The sequence below is a fragment of the Lacerta agilis genome, chromosome 3 (genome assembly GCF_009819535.1).
Source record: "Lacerta agilis isolate rLacAgi1 chromosome 3, rLacAgi1.pri, whole genome shotgun sequence".
Classification (NCBI taxonomy): Eukaryota; Metazoa; Chordata; class Lepidosauria; order Squamata; family Lacertidae; genus Lacerta; species Lacerta agilis.
The window spans coordinates 58368695-58391850 of NC_046314.1; the positions used below are offsets into that span (position 1 = coordinate 58368695).

Sequence of the window (23156 nt, forward strand, 5' to 3'; positions counted from 1 at the left end):
CACAAGAATGCTTTATTAAAGCTAAACCACTGGACCCATTGAAATCAATGGACTTGAATAACATGTCAATTCATGTCAATAAGTCTAATCTGAGTATGACTTAGTTGGATATAACCCAGTGCTATATAACCTATATTCAATGCTATTCTGTTGAAGCTTTAAAAGAGGGGTTGACAATGTTTCTTTCTGTTGATTACCACAATCCCTTGGGGGTTATCTGTCAAGGACCACATGCCAGTTGCAGTTGGGTCAAAAGCTAGCAGCTAGTGGGGCAAAGCCCAAAGAGAGAAGTGCACAGCCCTTTCTCTTTCTTTCCATCATCTTTACCTGTATTTTATCTCTCTGTGTGCTTTTCCCCAGCTGGGAGGGGAGAGAGGTTGGCTGAGAGCTGAGGGTTTCATAACATTAGACCAAAGGTTGCAGGTGGCTCACATTTGCTTTAAAACAATTCAGGTTTGGGTTTGTAAGTAGTTGGGTTTTTTTAAGGATATTGTTCGCAAGCTCAGTGGTACACTGATTGATTACTATTTAACTTACGGTACTAATATTTCACATTTCCACCCATGTGGATCCGCAAGGCAGCAGACAACAACAGAGCAATAAAACATTGCTAACCCAACAGCAAAAGCAAAACTAACCACAAGGATCACAAAGAGATCAACAAAACTGCTGACAACTGCCTTGAGGTGGGGGCTTGTTTGTTTTTTCTTACAATCAAGCAGTATATAAATTGTTTGAAATAAGCAAATAATTTCATTGGAACAGAACCCAAATTTTTCAGTGTATAAGGCTAGGTTTTTAAACCCAAAAATTAGGTTTAAAATTGGGGCACATCGTAAACATGGGTAGTGCTGGGGGGGGGGGGTGTTTTCTTAATTTGGAGTTCCCCAAAACAGGGGGTGTTCTTATACATGGGGGAAGAATAAGAAGAGAAAAAGAGTTTGGATTTGATATCCCACTTTATCACTACCCTAAAGAGTCTCAAATAACTAACAATCTCCTTTCCCTTCCTCCCCCACATAAGGAGTCTTATACACGGAAAAATACAGTATGTTTTTAGTGGTTCTCTCCTCCCTAGTAATGATGAAGCTCAATGTACCTCCCTCAGGAGGGAATTTCTCAGTCAACTTACAACTACTCAAACAGCCCTACCTTGTATCACCCATGACACTTCAGATGGCAAGCAAGGTGGGCTTCTCATGACTGTGTGAAGAAGTAGGTCCACATGGTAGGTTATTTACAGTGGATGTTAATGCCGTGTTCAGGTGTTTTGAGTATTCAGGCAAACCTCTCTATCTGTGGGTTGGGGGCAGCGCAGGTACTGATGCAAGCCCTGCCCTCAACTTTCCTATGTCCTCGGTTCCCAACCATCTCTATGTCGTGTGTGGAAGGCCTGCACACCTTCATATAACAAAGGGAAGGCCAGGAACTGAGGAGGACGTGGGATGGGGCTTGCATGTGCCCCCATCTACACTGCGAGCTTTCACATTTTAGAAATTATGGTTGAAACTTCATTTTGGTGTCAGAGAGCTCAAGCAGAGTAAGATCAGTTTCTTAGTAAATCTACGGTGGTGTCCTTATCACTGTTTTACTGCTGTAGGGAATGTTACAGGGAACTCTCAGAAGTTATCTAGTTTCTGTTACTGAAATAAACACAACCCTAATGAGAACTTATAGCAAAAGACTGGAATTACAAAGTCCTGTTTCCTTAAGCCACATTGGGACTTATTTCCAAATAAACAAGCTAGCAGTTGTATTATCTATATTCCCTCCCTGTGCAATAATCACAACTCCTCTTGGCTATAAAGATCCTGCCAGCTTTAGAGAAGCTATGATATGTTCATTATTGAGCCTGTCACCACTACACCATGACAAGGTGGTAATCTCACAGCATTCATTATTACATCATCCAGTACTTATGCTTGGTTAGTGTGATAGCGAAATTGCCAATATAATTGTGGTGATGAGTCGGTGATGAATCAGTTCTTCTTTCTACAGCCCTTGCTGTGTCTCTTTCAGAGACCATCCATAATAACCGTATTGCGTAAGACTTATTGTTGAAAGTACTTCTCTACAGGGTTTTCCTTTCAAACAGTTGTAACAGATGGCAAAATTGAGAGCATACTATTAAGCCCATTTCTCACATAATTTTCAGCGATCAAGTCAACATGTGCTAATATTGTGATTAATACAAATATACAGCAGAGACTCCACTTTTACAAGGAGAAAAAATAGACTGCTTGCTATCTAACTTGCTATCTAATAGGGATAAGACCAACACACATTTGCAGGACATTGAAATGTTGACAAACTTGCTCATCTTTCATTACTGGAGCAATTGTCACAATTGTTTTGAGTGTGATAAACTAGGGGTGAGGAACCTCGCCCACACTTGTATTTCATATAGCCCTCTGGATCCCCTTCCAACCATTAGCTCTTCATCAGAGAGTTGCTAAGAGGGTTAAGAGCTTTGATGTGGTGGAATTAGAAATATCTGCTCCGCAAAAATCAAAGCAGGAGGAGCACAGTCCTAAGCAGACTTGCGTTTCTTGCAAATATGAAAACAGCAGTCCATACATTATGCAATTCCATGCATGCAATATTCAGGATGTGATTGCATTTTGAAGTTTGAGGCTTTTAAATAACTGCAATGCTTGCAGTTCAGCTGTGTGCTGACCTTATTTGCAGCCTTCTGCTGGGATTCTGCTAAGTCCTTGGTGCCTTTTGCACAGTCATGATAAAGGCTGTTGAAGAGCTTTTTAAAAATTTAAACTACAAGCCTTGTTTTTTTATTTAAAAAAAACTCCCAAGGGGGTGAAACTTGAGTGGAATTACTAAGAATTAAAACATGACTTTGTTTCCACAGGAAATTGCTCTTGGTGCATGTATTTAAAGGTGCATGGTTGCACTTCTAAAATGTGAGCCTTGAACAGCTTTCCACTAGGGCAGGGGTGTCCAACAGGTCAATCAGGATCGACTGGTCGATCCCTGGGAGGTTCCGGTCGATCGCGGGCTCCTTTTACTTTGCATTGGCATAAGAGCATCTGGCCCCGGCCCCTCGCCCTTCCCTCCATTTTCGCATGATTGGTGGAACGGAAGACGGAGTTTTCACTGTGAGGCAGTTTGTTTCCTTAGTGATCTTTTGGTGAGCGACTTTTCCCATTACCCCTTTACTCAATTGTGACATTTTCCTCTGTAAAAACAGCTCAACAAATTTGAGTTGTACCCCCCAAAACCGGGACTTTCCTCCCTAAAAAAAAGCTCAACAACTTTGACCTGATCTCCTCAAAAACCAGCATATTGTGCATATCTATCGTAACACAGATGGGGAACCTATGCTCTTCTAGCTCTTGATGGACTCCAGCTACCATCATTCCTGACTGTTAGATAAGCTGGCTGGGAGTGATGGGACTTGGAGATCAGCAACATATAAATATGGCAGGTTACTCTACTTTGCATTATAGAGATTTATGACAGACATCCAGAGGTTACCAGTTTAACCTGTTCATGCGAGATAGAGCATATTAAGGTGTCAACAGCACAAAACACTTCAATATCGAAAGACATGTCTGCATAATGGAAACATCCAGAAGCCTCCTGTGTCTTGTTTCTAAAATATAATCTCTTTCAAACACATTTCCGGTTCCTGATGTAGCCACAAAATATATAGAATAAAAACAAAAATATCCTGCCCAGCTCCCCTACTGTTCCTCCTTTGCATGATTGCAGCTGTCTATAAAGTGCTTTGGGAATGCACTCACCCAGTTAGTCCCGCCAGCCAAAGTCTTGTGGAAGGACTGCTACTCACACAATGGGACTCCCCTCCCTTTCTCCCCAGTACTGGCTAGGTGAGGGGGTCAAGAGATCCCCCTGAACTTCACACAAGGGGAATAGAAGGAGGGCTGTTCCATCTGACAAACTGAACAGTTTAGATAATTGTGATGCCAACCAAAGGAGAAAACCCACAAGGCCAGCTTCCTTCCTCCTAATAAGTTCAAACAGTTTGAGGCAAATATGAAAGAAAACCATATTCAGCTGACAAATGGTTATTCTGAAAAGCTGAGGAACAAGGAAGTGTTTCCCCGTTGTTGTTGTTGTTTGTTTGTTTTTTTGTTTGATAAAATTTACACACTGCTTGATTGTAAAAACAAAAAACCCCAAAGTGGTTTACAGAAAGGTAAAACAGTAAAAGTTAACAACCATGCTTACAAACATACAAAGGTTAAAATATTAAAACAGATTAAAATTTGTCGTTGCTATAACCTCCTTTTCACAACTCTTCTCACTGAAAACAGAACCACCACTCCCCACAATCCGATATGGTTTTATGCACTATGTTAAAGCAGCCTGCGAACAATTCTCCTGCCACGTCCCCACATTACCTTGGCCTTCCACATTCTGCTCCAACAACATATTGCTGAATCCTAAAAAGACTCAAGACAAGCCTTAGGCTAGGTGAGCAGTCAACAGTTGTATAGTTAGAGATCCACCTCTGAATCTCAGAAGTTGAGGAACAAATGGCAATAACCTGCTTGTGGCTTCCTGGAAGCATCTGATGTTTGGATGACAACCATAAGAAACCAAATGGTAGACTATATGAGCCTCTAGTCCAGCCTTCCTCAACCTTGGGTCCCCAGATGTTTTTGGCCTACAACTCCCATGATCCTTAGCTAACAGGACCAGTGGTCAGGGATGATGGGAGTTGTATTACAACAACATCTGGGGACCCAAGGTTGAAAAAGGCTGCTCTAGTCTGATCATGAGAGGTTTCCTTGTGTCAAGAGGATGTTGTATGGGAATTGTGGGCTAAATGCAGTTTATCAGTCCTGGGCATTTGTAAAAGCATGAAGCTTATCTATCTGTACATAGTTTCCAAAAGCAGGAACAGGAAAGCAACTTGCTTAAAATCAAGCCAAAGAGAAGAAATAAGAGTAGGAATGGGAGGAGAGAATGCATGGGGGTAAGAATCAAGGAAGTTTGCTTGTGTGAAGGAAAAGGAGACAAATTGTAGAAAACCTGGTAAAGACAATGTGAAATGGTAAACATTGCACTAGCAACAGGTTAATTAATGTGATTTCTAGTATTTGCTGCTGCAAATTCAGGCATTTTGACCTGAGTAACAGAGATATATGGAATAGGTGCATCAGAGAAAACTGAGTGGCATACTTTTAAACCTTCAGCTAAGTCACAGGGCAATTCATACCACAATTTACTATTTTTGAAAAACATACTTACATTATTCTTCTGGCAAATAATTTCCTATAAAGAAAAAAAGATAGATATCAATCTGTATAAATTGCAGATGATAACTAATACAGAACTTTGGACCTGAATGCCATTATGCTTGTCCCTGGAATTTTGCATTTATTTTATGGGAGTCCATTGCCTAGGGAGAAATTCCCTTTGTATTGAATGCAAGAAATACAGATACAGTTACTGAACCTTCTCTTGTGCCTTTAACAGCAGCCTGGACCACAGAGATTAAAAAGTAACACTTTCCCTAACATGAAGATAAAAGGGACAGGAAAAGATTCACCATTCTGGTTTATGGACTGGTGGTGACTTGAAAGCAGGCTTTTTCAATGTTAGCACCAGCGTCCGAAATATGAGAGCCCCATCTGTATTCCACTGTTTTTTGAAGGCACACCTGTTTACAAAGGCATTCTCTTGACCTAAGACTCCTGTTTTAACTGCTGTACATTTTAACCATGTTATGTAATGTAATTTTATAAACCATTCAGAAGCCTTTTTTGGCATTAAGTAGTAGATCGATTGATCGAGCTGATTAATAATGCTACATGTCAGACTATTGTTGAAGGTGCAGGAGTAAGGAATTGCGGCAACCTTAGATACAAAACTGGTCAAATGTTACCAATTCCTGTTAGCAAGATAGTAGTTGAAATTGCTACAATATGCCAACCAAGGTTACTTGTTAATAAATCCATTACAATGTCCATTCTGAAGATTTGTGCCGGCACAGCTACTTGACAACTATTTTTATCTAATATATTAAATACTAGTTACTATTATTGGGAAACTCATATTCATCAGTTATCGTTATGCATATCTTGCTGTGCTGTCAGTTGCCATGGACACGCCTTTGAATTGACTGCAAGGGAAGGACTTAAAAACATCCAGATGCTCCACACTATTTCTGAATGACACAATAGAAGGGATGTGAGGAAACCACAGGTTAGCTACGTAACTTCATCTGTTCGAAAGTCCAATCAGCTTAGTATTTGTAGGCCTGAAGTAAGATAAGGTGTATGCTTCTGTAGAAGGAGGAGTCGTGGTTAAAACTGATTTTGTTCACTTTTATTTAAACAGTTCTATCCCACCTAATTCCCAGACAAATCAAGACAGCTAACAAGTCAAAATACAGGAGTAATATTTCAAATACAGAAAAATCAACAAGGAAAACCCACTCATAACAACCAACAATCCCCCTCCTCACACCCACCCACAAACACCACAGTAATAATTCCAACACAACCAAGCACCAAACTCCTTTTCAGAAAGTCATGTCTTTACCAGCAGCCTGATACACCTCAGAATCTCATACTGATTCAATTCTGCGTTAGATGCTCCTATATATAACAAGGTGTATGTATGTTTACATATATTTGCATCAGCAGCTGTTTCAGTTTGTTTGTTTATTTGTTTGTTTGTTTGTTTGCCCACAGTTTCTGAAACAGGAAGCAGACCAGCTGTGGGGTGTGGGGAGGGGGTGGAATTGGAGAACCAGCTGTGGGGTAGTAAAAGCAGTGTCTTAGTCATTACTTTTTGCAATTCTAACAACTGAATGCCATACGCTGTCAAATTAAGTCAACTACCTGTAGTAAGGCTAATGTGGAATGCATTGTGCAGGATCAGACCTCTGTAGGCTCAGATAGTACAAGCACTCTCATCACACCCAGGCTTGCCATCTATGGTTCTGTAGTTTTAATACGCTAGGGTAGTACAATGAGGTAGATACTAGGAAAAACTCCCTAACTGTAATCACAATGCAACAATGAATTGATCTGCCTAGGGAAGTACTGCTATTTTCTCCCTTGAATTTACCAGCATATACTGGATGGGCATCCGTCTTGGATGCTTTAGGATATCCTGTCACAGGAATGACATACTGGGTTCCTTCCAACTCTGTGGGTATGTCTGAACTAGAGTCTCTGTGGGCTAGTTAATTTCATTTTTTATTTTTTTTTTGTTCTTCAACATGTCCCACCCGTCAGTTCTTGCTGCATTGCCCTTTGAACATTTAAGGTTCAAAGAGCAACAGGGAATCAATGCGGGCAAAAAGAGCAGGACAGGCGGAGGGGTGGGGGAGGAATACAATAATTTTAAAACATTAATTTAATGCAGCAGGAAAATTAGCCACAGTGGAGTGAAGTAGATGTGGAATACCTTTTGGGTGTTTACTGCGATTTCCAAAACCTCTGTTCCAGGTTTCTTTCACATTGAGCTTTGAAGCAGTTTGACAGCAAGCAAGAGTAAGTGGGAAGACATTTTGTGGTTCCCTTAGCATAGTATTTTTTTATTTGAAAATGACTACCCTGTGAGGTAGGCTAAGACTGGCCCAAGGTCACCCAGTGAGCTTCATGGCCAAATAGGGATTTGAAACTTGGTCTCCCAGGTCCTAGTCCGGCACTCTGACTACCACGCCACACTGACACTGTATGTTTGGCATCTGATTGTGTTTTCCTTTCCAGCTGCTAAGAAATCATGATGACAATTAAAACTGAGAATTGAGTAAGCATACAGGACTTTACCTTAACGCAATAAGACATTTCTCTGAAATTATCAGGTCCCCTTCCACTTCAATCTTTTCAAGCTACAGGAGCATCACTTACCTTCAATGACTGCAGAGAGTCTGCATTTGTATCACAGTAGAGGATAATATTGTTGGCCATGCTGAAACTCTCTCGGACTCCCAGGTGATAGAAGAGGGAGGGCTGACGGAAAGCGTCACTCATCTCCACCACTGCAATATCTGCAAGGAAGAGCAAAATATATGCTTGTCAATCTTAAGTTTTAAAATTCCAGCACTGCAAATATATTTTCAATTAACCTGATGGCTTTTCTCAGCAACCATCATAGGTAGCTGCTGTCCTGGCGAACAGAAGTTGCTTTTAAAGCCAATTCCAAAACCAGTAACTAGAAAATGAACTACAGTGATGAAATGAAAAAGAACTTGCAACATTTTCTTTTCTATGGAACAACAGATCTAAGCTTTTGTTCCAAGAAGGCTGTACTTTGAGGGGAAGTGGCAGAAGAGGGGGGGTTTCCTCTTTGAAATAAATAAACAACTGAATCTTGAGGACTCTTCTAGTAGTGGTTCCTCATTGCAGCAGATCTCTGAGCTATAGACAATTCTAATATTTTGCATTTATGGGTTCCACCTTTAAAGTGTTCTCACACAACAGGGAAGCATTATGCAGCTTTTATAACTTTCCTTTAACGGAGCCATTAGATTCCTGGCTGTTCACAGTATTTCACTCCATGGTCAACCAGATTCCACGTAATGCTTCCACATAAAATAAAGTCAAATCATTTTTTAAAAGTCTTTCCACATCACCTCATCTACCAAAGAACCCTGTGCATTAAAGAAGATTCTGGGACATGCCATAGGGTGTGCAGACAGTTCACATACAGTGCTGCCCTGGCTTCCTGGGTATCATCCTTCCAATCCATGGAAAAAGAGTAAAACCTTAGAACGAACACTCTGTGCAATTTCACATTACAGGGAAAGACCAATGATAGAGGCAAATCACATTTCAGAAAAAAACTTGTCTGCCTTTGAATAACTTTCAATGAGTTTCAAAATTTACCAGAACACAGTTCTGATACACCAGTATACAAATTTTCCTTTCCCAGGACATTTTTGTGATTGGTTACATGCAAGTTCTCATCCTGGAGAAGTGAATTCACAAAGAACAACATTAGAGGTGTCTTGGATTCTCTTGTGTGGCCACACTCAAGTTACAGGGCTGGTTGGTTTTAAAATAGTGAAAGGTGTTGTCTCTGGGTAGGGTATCTACGACAAACCTGTATTATCCGTTAACATTTACTGCATATGCCTCAGTGCCACAATTCTCCTTAGTAACATAGCTAGCTTTGTGTTATTATTAAAGCAAGCAACCTTCTGCTCCTACGGCATCATAAAAAAGGCATCATAGAAGACGTGTCTTTTCTCGTGAACATGCCATCTGTCTTTCTCACCCACAACACTTCCTTCCCCTAACCATTCAGTAAATTGTGCTGATTTTTCAAAGGAAAAAAAGTAGGGGAGAATCTGTAAAGAGTTTCTCAGAATCTAATAAGCAGGTGGATATTTAAAGTTTTTTAAAAATAGAGTAGTGTTTTGTTTTCAACACTATTTATATCTATAAAGTTATAGACACTTCTACTGACAATTCAAGAGTAGAAAGTAAAGTGTTGTTAGTAAGACTTGTTAGATTAAGTAATTATTTAAAAACAACATCCCTCAAACATTTAATTGACTGAAGAGTGCACCTTAATTACCAGTCAGTAGATCATTTATACCTTTTTAATACCAGGGCTTATAAAAACTGCAGATGGCAAACACTAAGAGGCATCTCCCCTGTTCTCCCATATAGGATGGATCTTCTAAGATGATCTGACACAACACATGAACACATCATTTGAAAACTATATTTCTTGCTTCTGAAATACTGTTTTTAACCATACACAAATTTAATTAATGGGTTAATTTAAAAAAACCCTCATATAACCTAAACTTTATGTTCATTTGTAAGCACAGCTTGTATCCACCAAGAGCCATGCATTCAGTATTGTGGGCCCAATTCTGTGGAACTGCCTCCCAACTGAAATCAGGTAGACCCTCTCCCTGTTGAACTTCACCTAGTGAAGTCCTATTTCATCAGGCATTTACCGGTAAGTACGTTTTCTTATTTTTCTGGTTAGTTTTAACTGGTTTTATATCTTTGTAGTGTCTTTTTAACCTTACTTTACACCATGTACAGACTAAGGTGTTAAGCAGTATTTAAATTGTGTGTGTGTGTGTGTGTGTTAACAGCAAGAGTCTGGACTATAACAGTTGGTAGAGCATAAGTCTTAAAGAGTTGTGGTTCAAACCCCACATTGGGCAAAATATTCCTTCACTGCAGTTTATTATTATTTTATGTTGCCTTTTGTGGTATTCTGCTTTAAATGCTGTATTTTTCCCATGTTAACCACTATGGGGTTCTGTGAGAGGAAGGGGTAGGTTATAAGAAACAATGAGACTAGCTTCATTCTGGCTTAAGATTTTAGTCTTTTGTATAGACACTGTGAACAATTCCATGCATCTTTACTCAGTTACAGTGGGCTGAATGAAGATTATTTGTAGGTAAATGTTCATGAGATAACAGCCCAGGTCTCTTAGGAGATAACACCACAATCATGAATAATTCTGTGTTTCATTTTTACAGCAGTCTTGTAAATAAAAACCCTGAGGAAGATCACATAAATTCCCTCAAGTTCTCTCAGATGAGAGGATGTAATTAACAGCAAAAAAACCAACAAAAAACCATTAAATTATGGAACTCACTACCACAAACTGTAGGGGTACAAGACAAATTCATGGAGGAGAAAGCTATCAATGGCTACTAGCCCTGACAGCTGTATACCACCTCCAGTATTTGAGGCAGTATGCATCTGAATGCTAGTTGTTGGGGAATACAAGTGGGGATGGGGATGGGTTGTGTTCATGTCCTGCTTGTGGATTTCCCATACTGGTTGGCCACTGGTAGCCAGTGATTGGCAACTCTGAGAACAGGATGCTGGACTAGATAGGCCTTTGGTCTGGGGTCTTATGTTCTTAAATATGCCTTGAATGGATTTCAGAATATAAAGCTTACAGCCCAGTTCTATGCACTGATGACCACTGTTTTCAAATATCTATCATATTATAATATGATAAACGGTGTAGTAAGAAGGGTGAACACCCACTATGACGAACTTTGCACTTAGCTTAAATCAATACTATTAATCACTAAGGTGAATTACCAAAGTTGAAGTGTTCTCATTGTTCTTTGCCATGTAAGCAGCCCAAGAACCAAATGATTACGGTACTTCCCATTTAACTATACACTCCTGTTTGCCTCCTAAGGGATTTTATTTAATTTCATACAGAACAAATGAACTGGGTCTATAAATGAGCCAGACCAATTTCCAATTGAGCTACATCATGGATTTTCTGGTAGTATTGACAGGACAGCTTCTCATGCTATTGCAATCAAATATTTCACCACTTTCCCTCTAGTTGGGCTCTGCTGTGAAAGGTGATTAGCAGAACATTAGCCCCTTGAAACTGAAAGGGGGGCTAATGATGCATTTCTTTTCACTGTAGTCCCTTAGCAAACACAATAAATCTGTTACCCATTTGTGGTATACCAAGCACATCAAACGGTTTGATAAAAGAGCAGAATAGATAGAGACAGGAAGACAAAAGTAACAGCTGTATGTCTATTAAGTTGTTGTTCCATTTCCACCAACATCCATCATTAAAACAAACAGGCAACAGCTTTATCAATCATAGTGATGTCTAGAGTTGAAGCAACTACACCCGAAACAGAAAGAAATGATATACTAAACAGCTTGCCTAATTCACTGCCTACTGGGTTCTACAATACATACTTCACAAGGTCAAATGTGAGCAATGATTAACAAACCTAAATACTAGACCTTCACAAGGCCTATCAGATATACTGACTAGGAAAAAGGACACTTCTGAGCGGTGGGGGTTATAAACCCCATTCCCAGAAGTTTATCTACAGAAGCGTTCAGGTTGATTTTTTTTATTTTAAACAAACCGCTTTTGTACAGTACAAATACTTAAGAAAGAACACTGAGAACTGTAAGGCTGGTCCACAGTATCATTGGAATTATCCAACCAGACTACAGTATCTCTTTTATTTATTAACAAATAAAACCTTTGTTATGAGGAAACTCAGATGAGCAATGCAAATAACAATAAAAACAAGAAAGCCAGTGAAATACAGACATGAGCATGAAGAAGAAATTAAAAGGGGGAACCCACAGAGGATGCTTCACATGTTTGGCTTGGGCAATTGGCAATATCAGTGAGGTCTATTTTTGTTTAATGCCCAATGAGATCTAGAGTTAAGAATGCTTGTAAGAAGTCTTTCAATAAGTGCCTTTGTGCTCTTTGCATCGCTCTAGGAATCAGAGCTTAAAGGTTATTATAAGGCACTTCAGATTATATCTATGAGCACTGCAACAAGATTTAGACATGGAGTTACTGGTATTCACATGATAATTGCAGCTACCACCTACTAGCTCAGGAAGTGCTGTAGTTTCTTATAAACCTAGCATGTATGTGAAATATTCATCAGGGGTAGGAAAGCAATAATAAACTGATCAAATCACACAGGAGCAGTTCCACCAGTATGAGATTATTGCTGAAGGGTCATGGGAAGCAGTTTGATTTGTTCTCAAAATTAAAAATCAACTTGAATCGAAGCAACCAGATAACAAGGCAACAGGGTATCACCATGTGAGTGCAGCTACCTGGGTCTGTTTGTCCCTGTCCAACCTCTGCATTTAGAATCCTCAAAGCCCATTGGCTACCTGTTACTTTTGGGTGTTAAAGGGGCAGTTACTTCCCCTTCCTTCCTACAAAGGCAAACACAATACAGTAGCTATCTCTACTGAGAGGAACACTCATTGGAAGCCTGCTGCATACTTACTGGAACCCAGGGGTGGAGGAAGCCTCCTCGGTACCCGGGGCGGCGACCGGAGGCACCCCTGGGGCGGGGCATTGTGAGACTTCCCGCGGGGGCAAGTTGTGAGACTGACCCCAGGGCAGGACGAAGCCTCTGTGCCTTCCTGGCTACTCGAGTCCAGGGGCACATTAGTAATATGTGATTGTTCCCAGCGTCAAGAACAACACACACAAGCTTTTAAGGCTAAAACCTACTTTATTGTAGATAAAGTGCAGAGTATGCCTCTGCGTAGCCAGCTTATGAGTTCAGAGCTGTCTATAATTGCGTCCAGCATCTCTGAGCCAGAACAGAAAGTAAAATACAACAGTACATTACAATAACATCACGTGTGTGGGAAGGCTGGTATGACCAGTGGTTTTCCCACAGGATGAAACATGACTCATAGTCAGGTGACCTCGGTTGCTGAGGCTTTTCGCAGCTCGGCTTGTAATAATATCACAACAGTTGTGACGTCATGTCGCAACGTCACTGCGGCTCCGCCCCGGCAGCGGGTAAAAAGCCCTTAAAAAAAAGAAAAACGAAGGCAAGCAGCCTGCTTGCCTTGGCTTTTCTTTTTTTAAAGGGCTTTTCTCCTCACTGCCGGGCAGAGCCGCCCGCAGGGGCAAGGGGGGCCAGCAAGGATGGGGGGGTGTCACCCTTGTGACACTCCTCCTCCTCAATGGCCCTCCCGGCAGTGGGGAGAAAAGCCCTTTTGAAAAAAGCAAAGCGAAGGCAAGCAGTGTGCTTGCCTTGGCTTTTCTTTTTTTAAAAGGACTTTTCTCCCCGCTGGTGGGCGGAGCTGCCTGCAGGGGCAAGGGGGGCCAGCAAGGATGGGGGTGTCACCCTTGTGACAAGCATGACACCCCTCCTCCTCGCTGGCTGCCCCGGCAGCTCCTTCCCGGCAGCGGGGAGAAAAGCCCTTTAATAATAATAATAATAAAGGAAAGCAGGCGCCAGCGGCTGGCTAAGCCAGCAAGTTTAGCGCCACCGATCGCGGGAGGCGGTGCCCCCCACCCCAAGTGGCACCCCCACCCCAGGGCGCTGCCCAGGGCGGCACGCCCCCCCGCTAGAGCCAAATGAGTGCTCCTATGTTTCAGTTCATGGGGCGCGGGTGGCGCTGTGGGTTAAACCAAAGAGCCTTGGGCTTGCCGATCAGAAGGTCAACGGTTCAAATCCCCGCGACGGGATGAGCTCCTGTTGCTCGGTCCCTAGTCCTGCCAACCTATCAGTTCAAAAGCACGTCAAAGTGCAAGTAGATAAATAGGTACCGCTCCAGCAGGAAGGTAAATGGCATTTCCGTGTGCTGCTCTGGTTTGCCAGAAGCAGCTTAGTTATGCTGGCCACGTGACCCGGAAGCTGTACGCCAACTCCCTTGGCCAGTAATGTGAGATGAGCGCCGCAACCCCAGAGTCGGACACGACTGGACCTAATGGTCAGGGGTCCCTTTACCTTTTTGTTTCAATTCATTAGTGTTTCTTATTCGGATGAGGTAGATTAGGGTGGGGATTTTTTTAGCTTTTTCTTAAGGAGTTGAATTTTCCCAAGAGAAAAATGATTTGGGAATCTGAATGTGAGGTAAGAGTGCTACAATTCAGCCCATCTCCAATATTTCAGACAACCATCCTGACTGTGGTTTGTCAATGGTAGAAAACAAGGTACTAACTTTGTACTTAGGTTTGTAATGTCTGGTTTCCTGTTAGTGTCTAAGGAACTCAGTGAGTTTCTAAAAGGATGGATTCCAAGGCTTGCCTAAATAATTATAATTATAATTATTGTTGTTGTTGTTGTTGGTTGGCCGGTTACTGAATCACCTTTTATACATATTTCAAGGTGATTTACAAACATATAATAAAACAATTATAATGTGTTTTAAACAGTACAAAAGACAACTATATACAAGTTTAAAAACAACACAAAATGATCACCTAGAGACTTTTCATCCTGTCAGAAAAAATTGCAGAAACAAAAATGTCTTCAACACTGATGCACATCCTATTCTTCCTTCCTTGGGAAATTTTCTCAGTGAAATCAGACATGTAAAAGCTAGTTGAGATTTCTCCACAACACACAGCCAGGGGCTACATTTCCAGGGCAAAATCATTGCAGTGAAAGTAGATTCTTCCAATTTTTTATGTTATTTTCTTTGTTATGTTCCTGTATTTGTGGTGATTTTGCTCTTTTGACTTTCCAGTGTGAACTAGAAAAGTAATACTGAACTGTTTTCCAGCTACCAGATTTTTAATCAGTCATTTCTTTATCTGTCCCTCTCTTTTAAAATTCATTTGGAGTCTCAGCTACTGGCTTTTTAATTAGTTGTTCCTTTCATTTGCATCTATATTATTATATTACTACTACTACTACTACTGTACTACTACGACTGTTTATTAACTGCTCTTCACAAGCAGGGTCCCAGGGAGAATTAGAACAAACCAAAATTCAGTATAAAAACAGTTAAATTATTCACAGGAATAGGTTGGGCCCGAAAACCACACGTCTCAGGTGTCAAAGGCCAGAAGTGCATCTTCAGCATTCACAGAAAGCTGAATAGTGAAGGCACCAGTTGTGCCTCTGTGGGGAGGGAATTTCACAGTTTAGGAGTCACCACAGGAATGTCCTCTTCTGGCCCATCTCTCCCCCAACTTCCAAGGCTTGATGAGACTACCAAGAGAGTCCCCCTGTTGACTGTAACATACAAGAGGATCTATAGGGACAAAGGCTGTCTTTCAGGTGTTTGAGGCCTGAGACATTTAGCAGAGTTTATATGAGTTCCAAGGCTAAGAACTTCCATCAGCCCCAGTCAGTGGGGCCAATGATTGAGAAAGATGGAAAATGCAGTTCACAAGACCTGGAAGGCACCATGCTGGCCACCCCAATATCCTTAAGCAATGCGTGTATTTAGTACCATTTGGGCAGCCCACTATGACAAAGGAATGGTGGATGACAGGGCAATGACCCACCACCAATAAAGAGCAGGGGAAGCTGGCTGCCAAATTCTGTTGCCACAAATGCAGCTCATTCCTATGCCTCTTCGAGTATACACAGCATGAGAAGAGTGGTAGATGCTACCATCAAGAGGCTAGATGGCCCAAGGAACTGCGGTAAGCTGACTTGTATTCAGTTGTGTAGATGACCAAGATTAACTTTGCTGAGTATGTATATTCATGCAAGAGAAGCACATGTGTGAAATTACCAGCATGGCATAACAAGGAGTTATTATGTTTGCTACTAGACTAATATTATCTAACTAGTAATTAAGTTATGTTAAATTGCACTTACATATCCAATACAGAAAGCGGATATGACTCACCCAAATTAAGATTCTTAACACTCTGCATGAAGGCTGTCCAATTTTGTAACATGAGATTAAACAAACATGATAAACTGGTTTGCTTTCATTTTCACTGGTAGTGCCTGATAGCTGCAGCTTGTGACTGCAGTGACTTAGTTCTTATTCATTCAGTGTTATAGCCAAAAGGTTCAGGGTATCAAATGTTACTGATATGCAGAGTACACTCACTGAAATCCATCGACATGGCTAACTTAGGTCCACTAATTTAAACGGGTCTGCACCAAGTAAACTTAGTTGGATACAGATATTAAATTCAGAGAAAAAACCTATTATTTTACAAAACAGCTTTATTAAAAAAACTATTAGCTTCATTATTATTTTTGCATTCTAGTGCTACAGCAAGTCACTATGAACTTTGACAGCTAGTGGTGTCATAATGATGCCATGCACTTGACAGCTGTCAATGTTCATAGTGGCTTACTGTAGCTGCCAATTAGCTCTCATCACAGGTTACAGAGACCTGCTTTGAAAACACTCCTTTGAGTACATACCGGTAGTTCCAAAAAGCCCACCTGAAATCTGTAGATTAAAAATGCTCCTTTTGTAGGAAGCAACCTTGCCCCAAACTTATATTCATTAAGATGACCAATAAAACCTCAGCTTTTAGTTCAGCTTTTAGTGACTAATGGGCTGAGTCATTTTTAAATTGCACGGTTGCTGATTATGTTATTTAGGCATTTTATGAGAGTTCTTGTTTACATCATAATTTCATTTTGCTTTATTTTGTTGTACACCACCCTATGACCATGTTTGGTGAAGGGTGGTACAGAAACCTTGTAATAAATTTGTAATAAAAATAGGCTCCAGAGTTACAGCAAAAAGAGGCAATTTGTAAAAATTGCTTCTTTCACCTTCCTTTAAGTGCAGCAATGAACCTTCTATGATTGGGGCAGGGGGCACAGGCCCTTATATGTAGAGTTTCATGCATATAGCATGTATCATGTACCTGTACATTAGAGTCCTGCTGGATCAGACCAAAGGCCTATGCTGGATTAGTCCAGCATTCTGTTCCCACAGTGTGAAGCCAGATGCCCCCAGAATGCCTGCAGGCAGTAGCTGAGTGTGACAGCATTCCCCCACTTGTGATGCCAAGAAACTAGCATTCAGAGGGAAGCTTCCCTCTGACACTGGAAGCAATGCATCGCCATCATGACTAGTAGTCACTGATAGCTCGGCCCCCATGAATTTGTGAAGAAACATGCATGTCAGGGGCTGTTGCCGTTATATTAATTGCACTTATTGGTTTGTTTTCCCCACCCCACCCCAAGAAAGTAACTCAAAGCACCTACAAAATACTACAAAGAATAAAACCAGTATAAAGCTAAAGCAGAACAAAAACCTAAAAACACAAAGCCTAAAAATACATATAGAAGGCAGGTCTAACACATTCCACCTGAAAAAAGAGGCCACAAATATATAAAACTCTTCAAATTAAGGGCCGATGGCCTGGGTAAAAAAAAAAAACCCAACAGAGTTAAGTTCTGAGGCACCATGCACGTTGGTGAAATCGCGTATAATTGAAACCCATTGAAAAAGTCAACAACACCCCGTTCCACGCTTTTAGTGACCTCTTTATGACGTTTCCATGACACTTCCAGGTTCAACATGATGTGCTATACATGGTCATGCACATATTGAATGCGTAACAGGGGGCTGCCTGCATGTTTATCTCTACCCTGAAAAATATGGGCATTAAATTAGATGGCTAGGGTCAAGTTAATATAATACAGCCTAGTTCATTTGTGCTTTCTCCAACAGATTGGGGAAGGGGAGGAAGAGGGTGAGACTGCACCCAAAACTAATGCCAGATTGTGTGTTTCTCCCAGAATATAATGCATGAACAGGCTTAGTTACCGGTAAGTACTCTGCATTCTTTTACCAATATGGTCCAGAAAGCTCAAATGTTTTTATTAGTCTCACTTAAGTGCTGCAGCATTCTTTGCCAGTCTTTCACAGTTATGAACACAGACACACAATAGAAAGAAAAGAAGCAATAAACCCACACTTGAACTATGTCATAATTTATACATTTCCTGTTTTCATCCAGGTGTTCTTTTTCAGTTGAGCAGTTGATTGACCAACACATGAGCTCGAATTAACCTTTTAAAACATCATTTATGTCATTCACAATAATCACATTTCCGTTCCACATCACAACTCTATAATTAAGGCTCTACAGTTCTCTCACCGCATTGGAATCCTGCTGTGTAATATCAATATTCACAGGATTCCTGCTGAGTAACATCAATGTGAGGCATCTGATGAAGTAACTGTAGTCCACAGAAGGTCATGCTACATTATGTCACAAGATCAGCCTCATTGTTATTAGTACACTTTCCCATTTTGTCAATGGAACTGCAGTGCTGATGCCTTTGGTAATGTTTAGTGTATACTTCCTTTCTGAACCACTGGAAAAGATGGAATGTACAAAGCTGAAGACTAGTGCGACTACTAAATACTAAGGAACTCACATATGGCATTTATTCATTTGTTATTTTAGTCTTGGTTACAACGTGTACATAAGAAGCTACGAGACATCCAAAGTTAAGCACTGTTAAAATTAATGTGATTTCAGATAAAGGACATTTAAACATCTGTGTTACTCTCTGACTGAAATCAGTGGGACTTCCTCACAGCAATCCTTGATTATCCCACTGAGTTCAATGAGACTTCTTCACAGGTTGGTGAGCACAGAATTACAGCCTGAAAGTGCTTAACTTGGCTGGATCGTGGGTTTGGGTTGTGCCCTTTTGATGTTAGTATAACCTACAGTGGATTATGAATATCTATCTGCTTGATGATCACAGCTAGAGATTGAAACATGTATTCTAGTACTGTTAAATTAAATATAAAGAACCTCCAGTGTTCCACATCTACTCTCCAGGTGTCTTGATTCTAACATACATCATTAGAGCCAGTGTGGTGTAGTGGTTAAGAGCGGTAGGACTCGTAATCTGGGGAACCGGGTTCGCGTCTCGCTCCTCCACATGCAGCTGCTGGGTGACCTTGGGCTAGTCACGCTTCTTTGAAGTCTCTCAGCCTCACTCACCTCACAGAGTGTTTGTTGTGGGGAGAGTAAGGGAAAGGAGAATGTTAGCCGCTTTGAGACTCCTCGGGTAGTGAAAAGCGTGATATCAAATCCAAACTCTTCTTCTTCTTCTTCGTTAACAAGTGTGCTGAACACATAAAACAAGGTGGAGTGCCATACGATAGCCGAGTGTGGCTAAAGGAGCTAGGGGAAAGCAATCTTAAATGTGTGCACAGAACAAATCTGTGTATGTGGAAGCAGAACAGCAGAAGCAGACACTGCCCCTAAGTTATACAGGCTCATTTCAATTGTGTGATACCATCCTCCATGCATACTATATACACACTGGGGTTGTTTTGAGTAAGTTGAAGAACCCAGCTGCCCTCAAGCCACCTAGGATGCAATTTGTTTTATTTCTGTTCGACTTCTGGAAAAGGTCCATAGCCTACCCTTGTACTACAAATGTAGGATTTATTTATTTATTTTATTTTAGAAAACCTGTGATCATGGTGGTGGAAAAAAGGAGCTATACTATGATATGAAATAAGTGATTGTAGAACAACTGCTGGTACTTTCCCACAGTATCAGGCCTTGAACACTACCCACAGGAGTTACACTGTGAGAACAAAGAGTCTACATTTGTGATTAGCATATGCTCAAAACCTTTGATGGGCAGAGCAGTACATTCTTCCTTTGCACCAGGGAGCTGGGTTGAGTGGAGGTATCCCTTGGCCTGGCCCTGCTGTCCTCCATCAGCTCTCCCCTGAAATAGGAGGTGGGAATCCACTGGATCCCAAGCCAGCCCCACTGTGCCTGATCTGACTCTGATCATGGTGCCAAATCCAGCACAGCAATCTGCCTGCCGCCCAATGTTCACCGCAGCTACCAGGTGGGGCATGACTTCTCAATTCAGCCCCACCAGGCAGACGCCAGTGTTATGACTGCCCCCAAAACTTGAATGTAGCAACTCTGGTGCTACAGAACCAAGCCATGGTCAAGTATAGTGTGCTAGATTACAAACTGAATATCTGCAAGGTCGTGTCATATTGTACGAAGCAACCACGCAGCTCATAGACTGAAAAAAAAGTACAGTAACCTGCCCCATGGCGATACAGCAAGCCCTGTTCAACTGCTCCTGTTATTGCAAGTAGATAATGTGCTATTATCCTTGCAGCATAAAGAAAGCAATTTAAATTTGTACTGTAAGGGGCCCTTCAAATTACACTCAATTAAACATTCAATAAGCATACAATAAGCTGAGCACGTGTGGAGCAAGTTCATAGGTTACATTATCCACACAAATGCAGCTATCAGTTAATAATCTGAATTTGTGATCTATTATGATGTCTATCAGTGATCTCTGCCCTCCTACTACATCAGTCCATTTTCTCAGCAATATAAGACAAGGCCAGTTCCAACAACTTTGTCCTCCCATGAAGAAGTAGTCACACAAGGGGGAAACGAAGAAAAAACTAAAATACATATTGCAGGGGGAATTCCAAAATCACAGTAATGCAGTTTTTGTCTGAAAGATCTCCCTTGCCCCCGTGGTGTCACTTTTTGCTTTCTGAGCCTAAACAAAGACACCAAAAAATGTTTCTGTATGCCAGTAACTCAATAATCAAAGCTTATTTATTACAGTTTGAAGCCTCACTAGGCACAACTCCAAGCACTAGAAGAAGGTCCTTTTAATCTGTTTAGGAACAAACCCCATCCATAGATAGTCTTAGAGGGGGGGAAAACAAAGAAACATTTGGAATAACCCCTAGGTAATCCAACACATGACTGCATTGCAGATGTTAGGGGGTGGGGGTGGAGGCAAGCAGGCAGAGACTTCACTTAGATGAACAAGTAGAATTAAAGTGAAATTTCTTACTCACTCATTTTTATTCTATAACTGGTAATTATTATCATGCTGGAACTGATTTTCAGCCACTACAAACAGCACATGTGTGGAAGCATGTATTTCTGTGCTAAGATGTGGTCTGGAAGTCATTCAATCCACTATTAACAGGGGACAAAAGTGTTTTAAGAAGCAACTTGAATGTTATAAGAACACCAAGACAGAGAGAAAGCCTTAACGTACATTTCATCATAAATTCCAGGAAATCCAAAAATAATATAGGAATAGTTTTTGTAACCAACATTCTGGTTCACAGTGTCAAAGGAACAAAGCCTTGGAAGTAGCCTCTCCAAACGGTAAGCAAGACGCTATCAGAAAAGAATCACTGGAATTTAGAAGAGTTGCCTCTCTGCTTCTTGCATTCCCTATGTCCTTGTATGTAAAGCCTTTTGAGTCTGCAGCCAAGCAACTATGGTACAGTACTCACTTCTTTACATTCTGGACAGCGTCAAAACTCTGTAAAGCAGCTAAAGCCAATTTGCACTGTTTTGTCGTGTGCAATTTTAAAAGCCTTTATCACTGACAAGTGCATATAAAACTGCAGTGCAATTTGTTGTGTGGCTGAGAACTGCCCCCTTTTCCCGTACACCCAGGGGGCAAATTACACTTGCAAACAAGAAAGGAGCCAGACATGCAGATGCCATAGGACCAACCAAGGGAGGCTGGCTGCATGCATGCACGTGCAAGTGCTCCTTATCTCTTCCATTTCCTGAAGAACCAGAATTGTCCTTTAAGGCTAGGAGGCAAGGGCCATACCTCCAGCAAACTGTGGGACACAACTGTGCTCTGTCTTTAAAGAGCTACTGACCTTTTCAGATTAGAAGAGACCACAGAGCTATGTGAATACAACTATACCGCAACAGGGACTCCAGTGAAGCACAACAACAGCTCACACAAAGCCCTCTGTCCCTTCCACCAGTGGAGAGTGACGATAGCCACTTATCCCCTGAATAAAGCAGCTAATAAAAGTAATTGGTGACAAAAGCCTGCAACTAATGGCTAGCAGGTAATTTGGTACCAATAAGTGAAATATTGTGATGCTGCACACACCACCACCTCATGGATGTTAGCCCTGCACAAATCCTTGCCCCGCTAACCCCAGCTTTAGCACAAAAGCTCATACACCCACTTCAGCCCCTATACCCTGGGAAAGGAATCTCTACCAACCGCCTCTTTATCTCAGATCCCGGTTTAACCATGGGGAACTTCAGACCCAGGAGCTTCTCTCCCTAGGCCACACAGCTCACTGGCCTAGCTTCACACCCCAAATATTTTCGCTTTCTTTATTGTCTGGATGGAGAACAGAGACGAGTGGGGGAAAGTGCATGCAGAAACCAACCTAAAGTGGGTGCTACTCCATCCCACCACCAGCATGTGCTTTTGGAAGGTTTACCAGAAGGGAATGTGGTCCTCAGGTGAAAAAAAAGTGCCCCCCCAACCTTTTGTTCCATTGCCTTCACATGGGTCCCCCCCTCCCTCTCCACCTGCATAGTGTGTAAACCAAGATCACTCTTCCACTCAGATCCGTTAATTGCATCATGTCTGAAATTTCTATGACTGGCCCAGCATGATAATACTCATGAATGATCCATGACATCTCAAAAACTCAGTCAGTAGCCAGGAGGGAGACTTGCAGGCAAATGAAATGTTCAACCTCCTTATGTATGTGAGACAAGTGTTTTTGTTTCTCACTCCAGCTCAGAGATAAAATAATGTAGCCAATGTCTAAATAAAGTGTCCCATTTGGCCTCCATGACCTTGCTCAGCTTCCACAATACTCCTCCTGTTTCCCACTATTACTTTTGAACTACAGTACTGAACTACTCCAATCAAAACCTATGCAAAAGGGAAGGTGAATGGCACTAGACTGCATGAACTACAGTGGTACCCCGTGTTACCCACGCGATCTGTTTCCGGATCGTGCTACGTAACATGCACGTGCTTAACATGAACGTCCGAAAAAAAGAAAAAAAAAGCCGAAGTTCACGCGTTTTTGCACTTCTGCGTGCGCTCCAGGGAGGACTTCTGGGTCGCGGAGGTCCGCAAGTTGAACGTACGCAACACGGAGCGTATGCAACTCGAGGTATGACTGTAGTTTGATTTTTCTAACCTGTTAACTAGCACTTTTTA

General features: G+C 41.4%; 1 protein-coding gene across 3 annotated transcripts in view; it reads right to left on the minus strand.

Annotated features, from left to right (window-relative positions):
* MAP3K5 (mitogen-activated protein kinase kinase kinase 5) overlaps positions 1-23156 on the minus strand; it is a 97520-nt gene that overhangs the window by 65137 nt on the left and 9227 nt on the right. For all 3 annotated transcript variants that reach the window (XM_033143865.1, XM_033143866.1, XM_033143867.1), the window contains exons 2-3: positions 7851-7990; positions 5236-5259 (exon numbers count right to left, since the gene is read on the minus strand). In XM_033143865.1, the coding sequence (XP_032999756.1) occupies positions 5236-5259; positions 7851-7990 (164 nt within the window). The remainder of the gene's footprint in view (positions 1-5235; positions 5260-7850; positions 7991-23156) is intronic.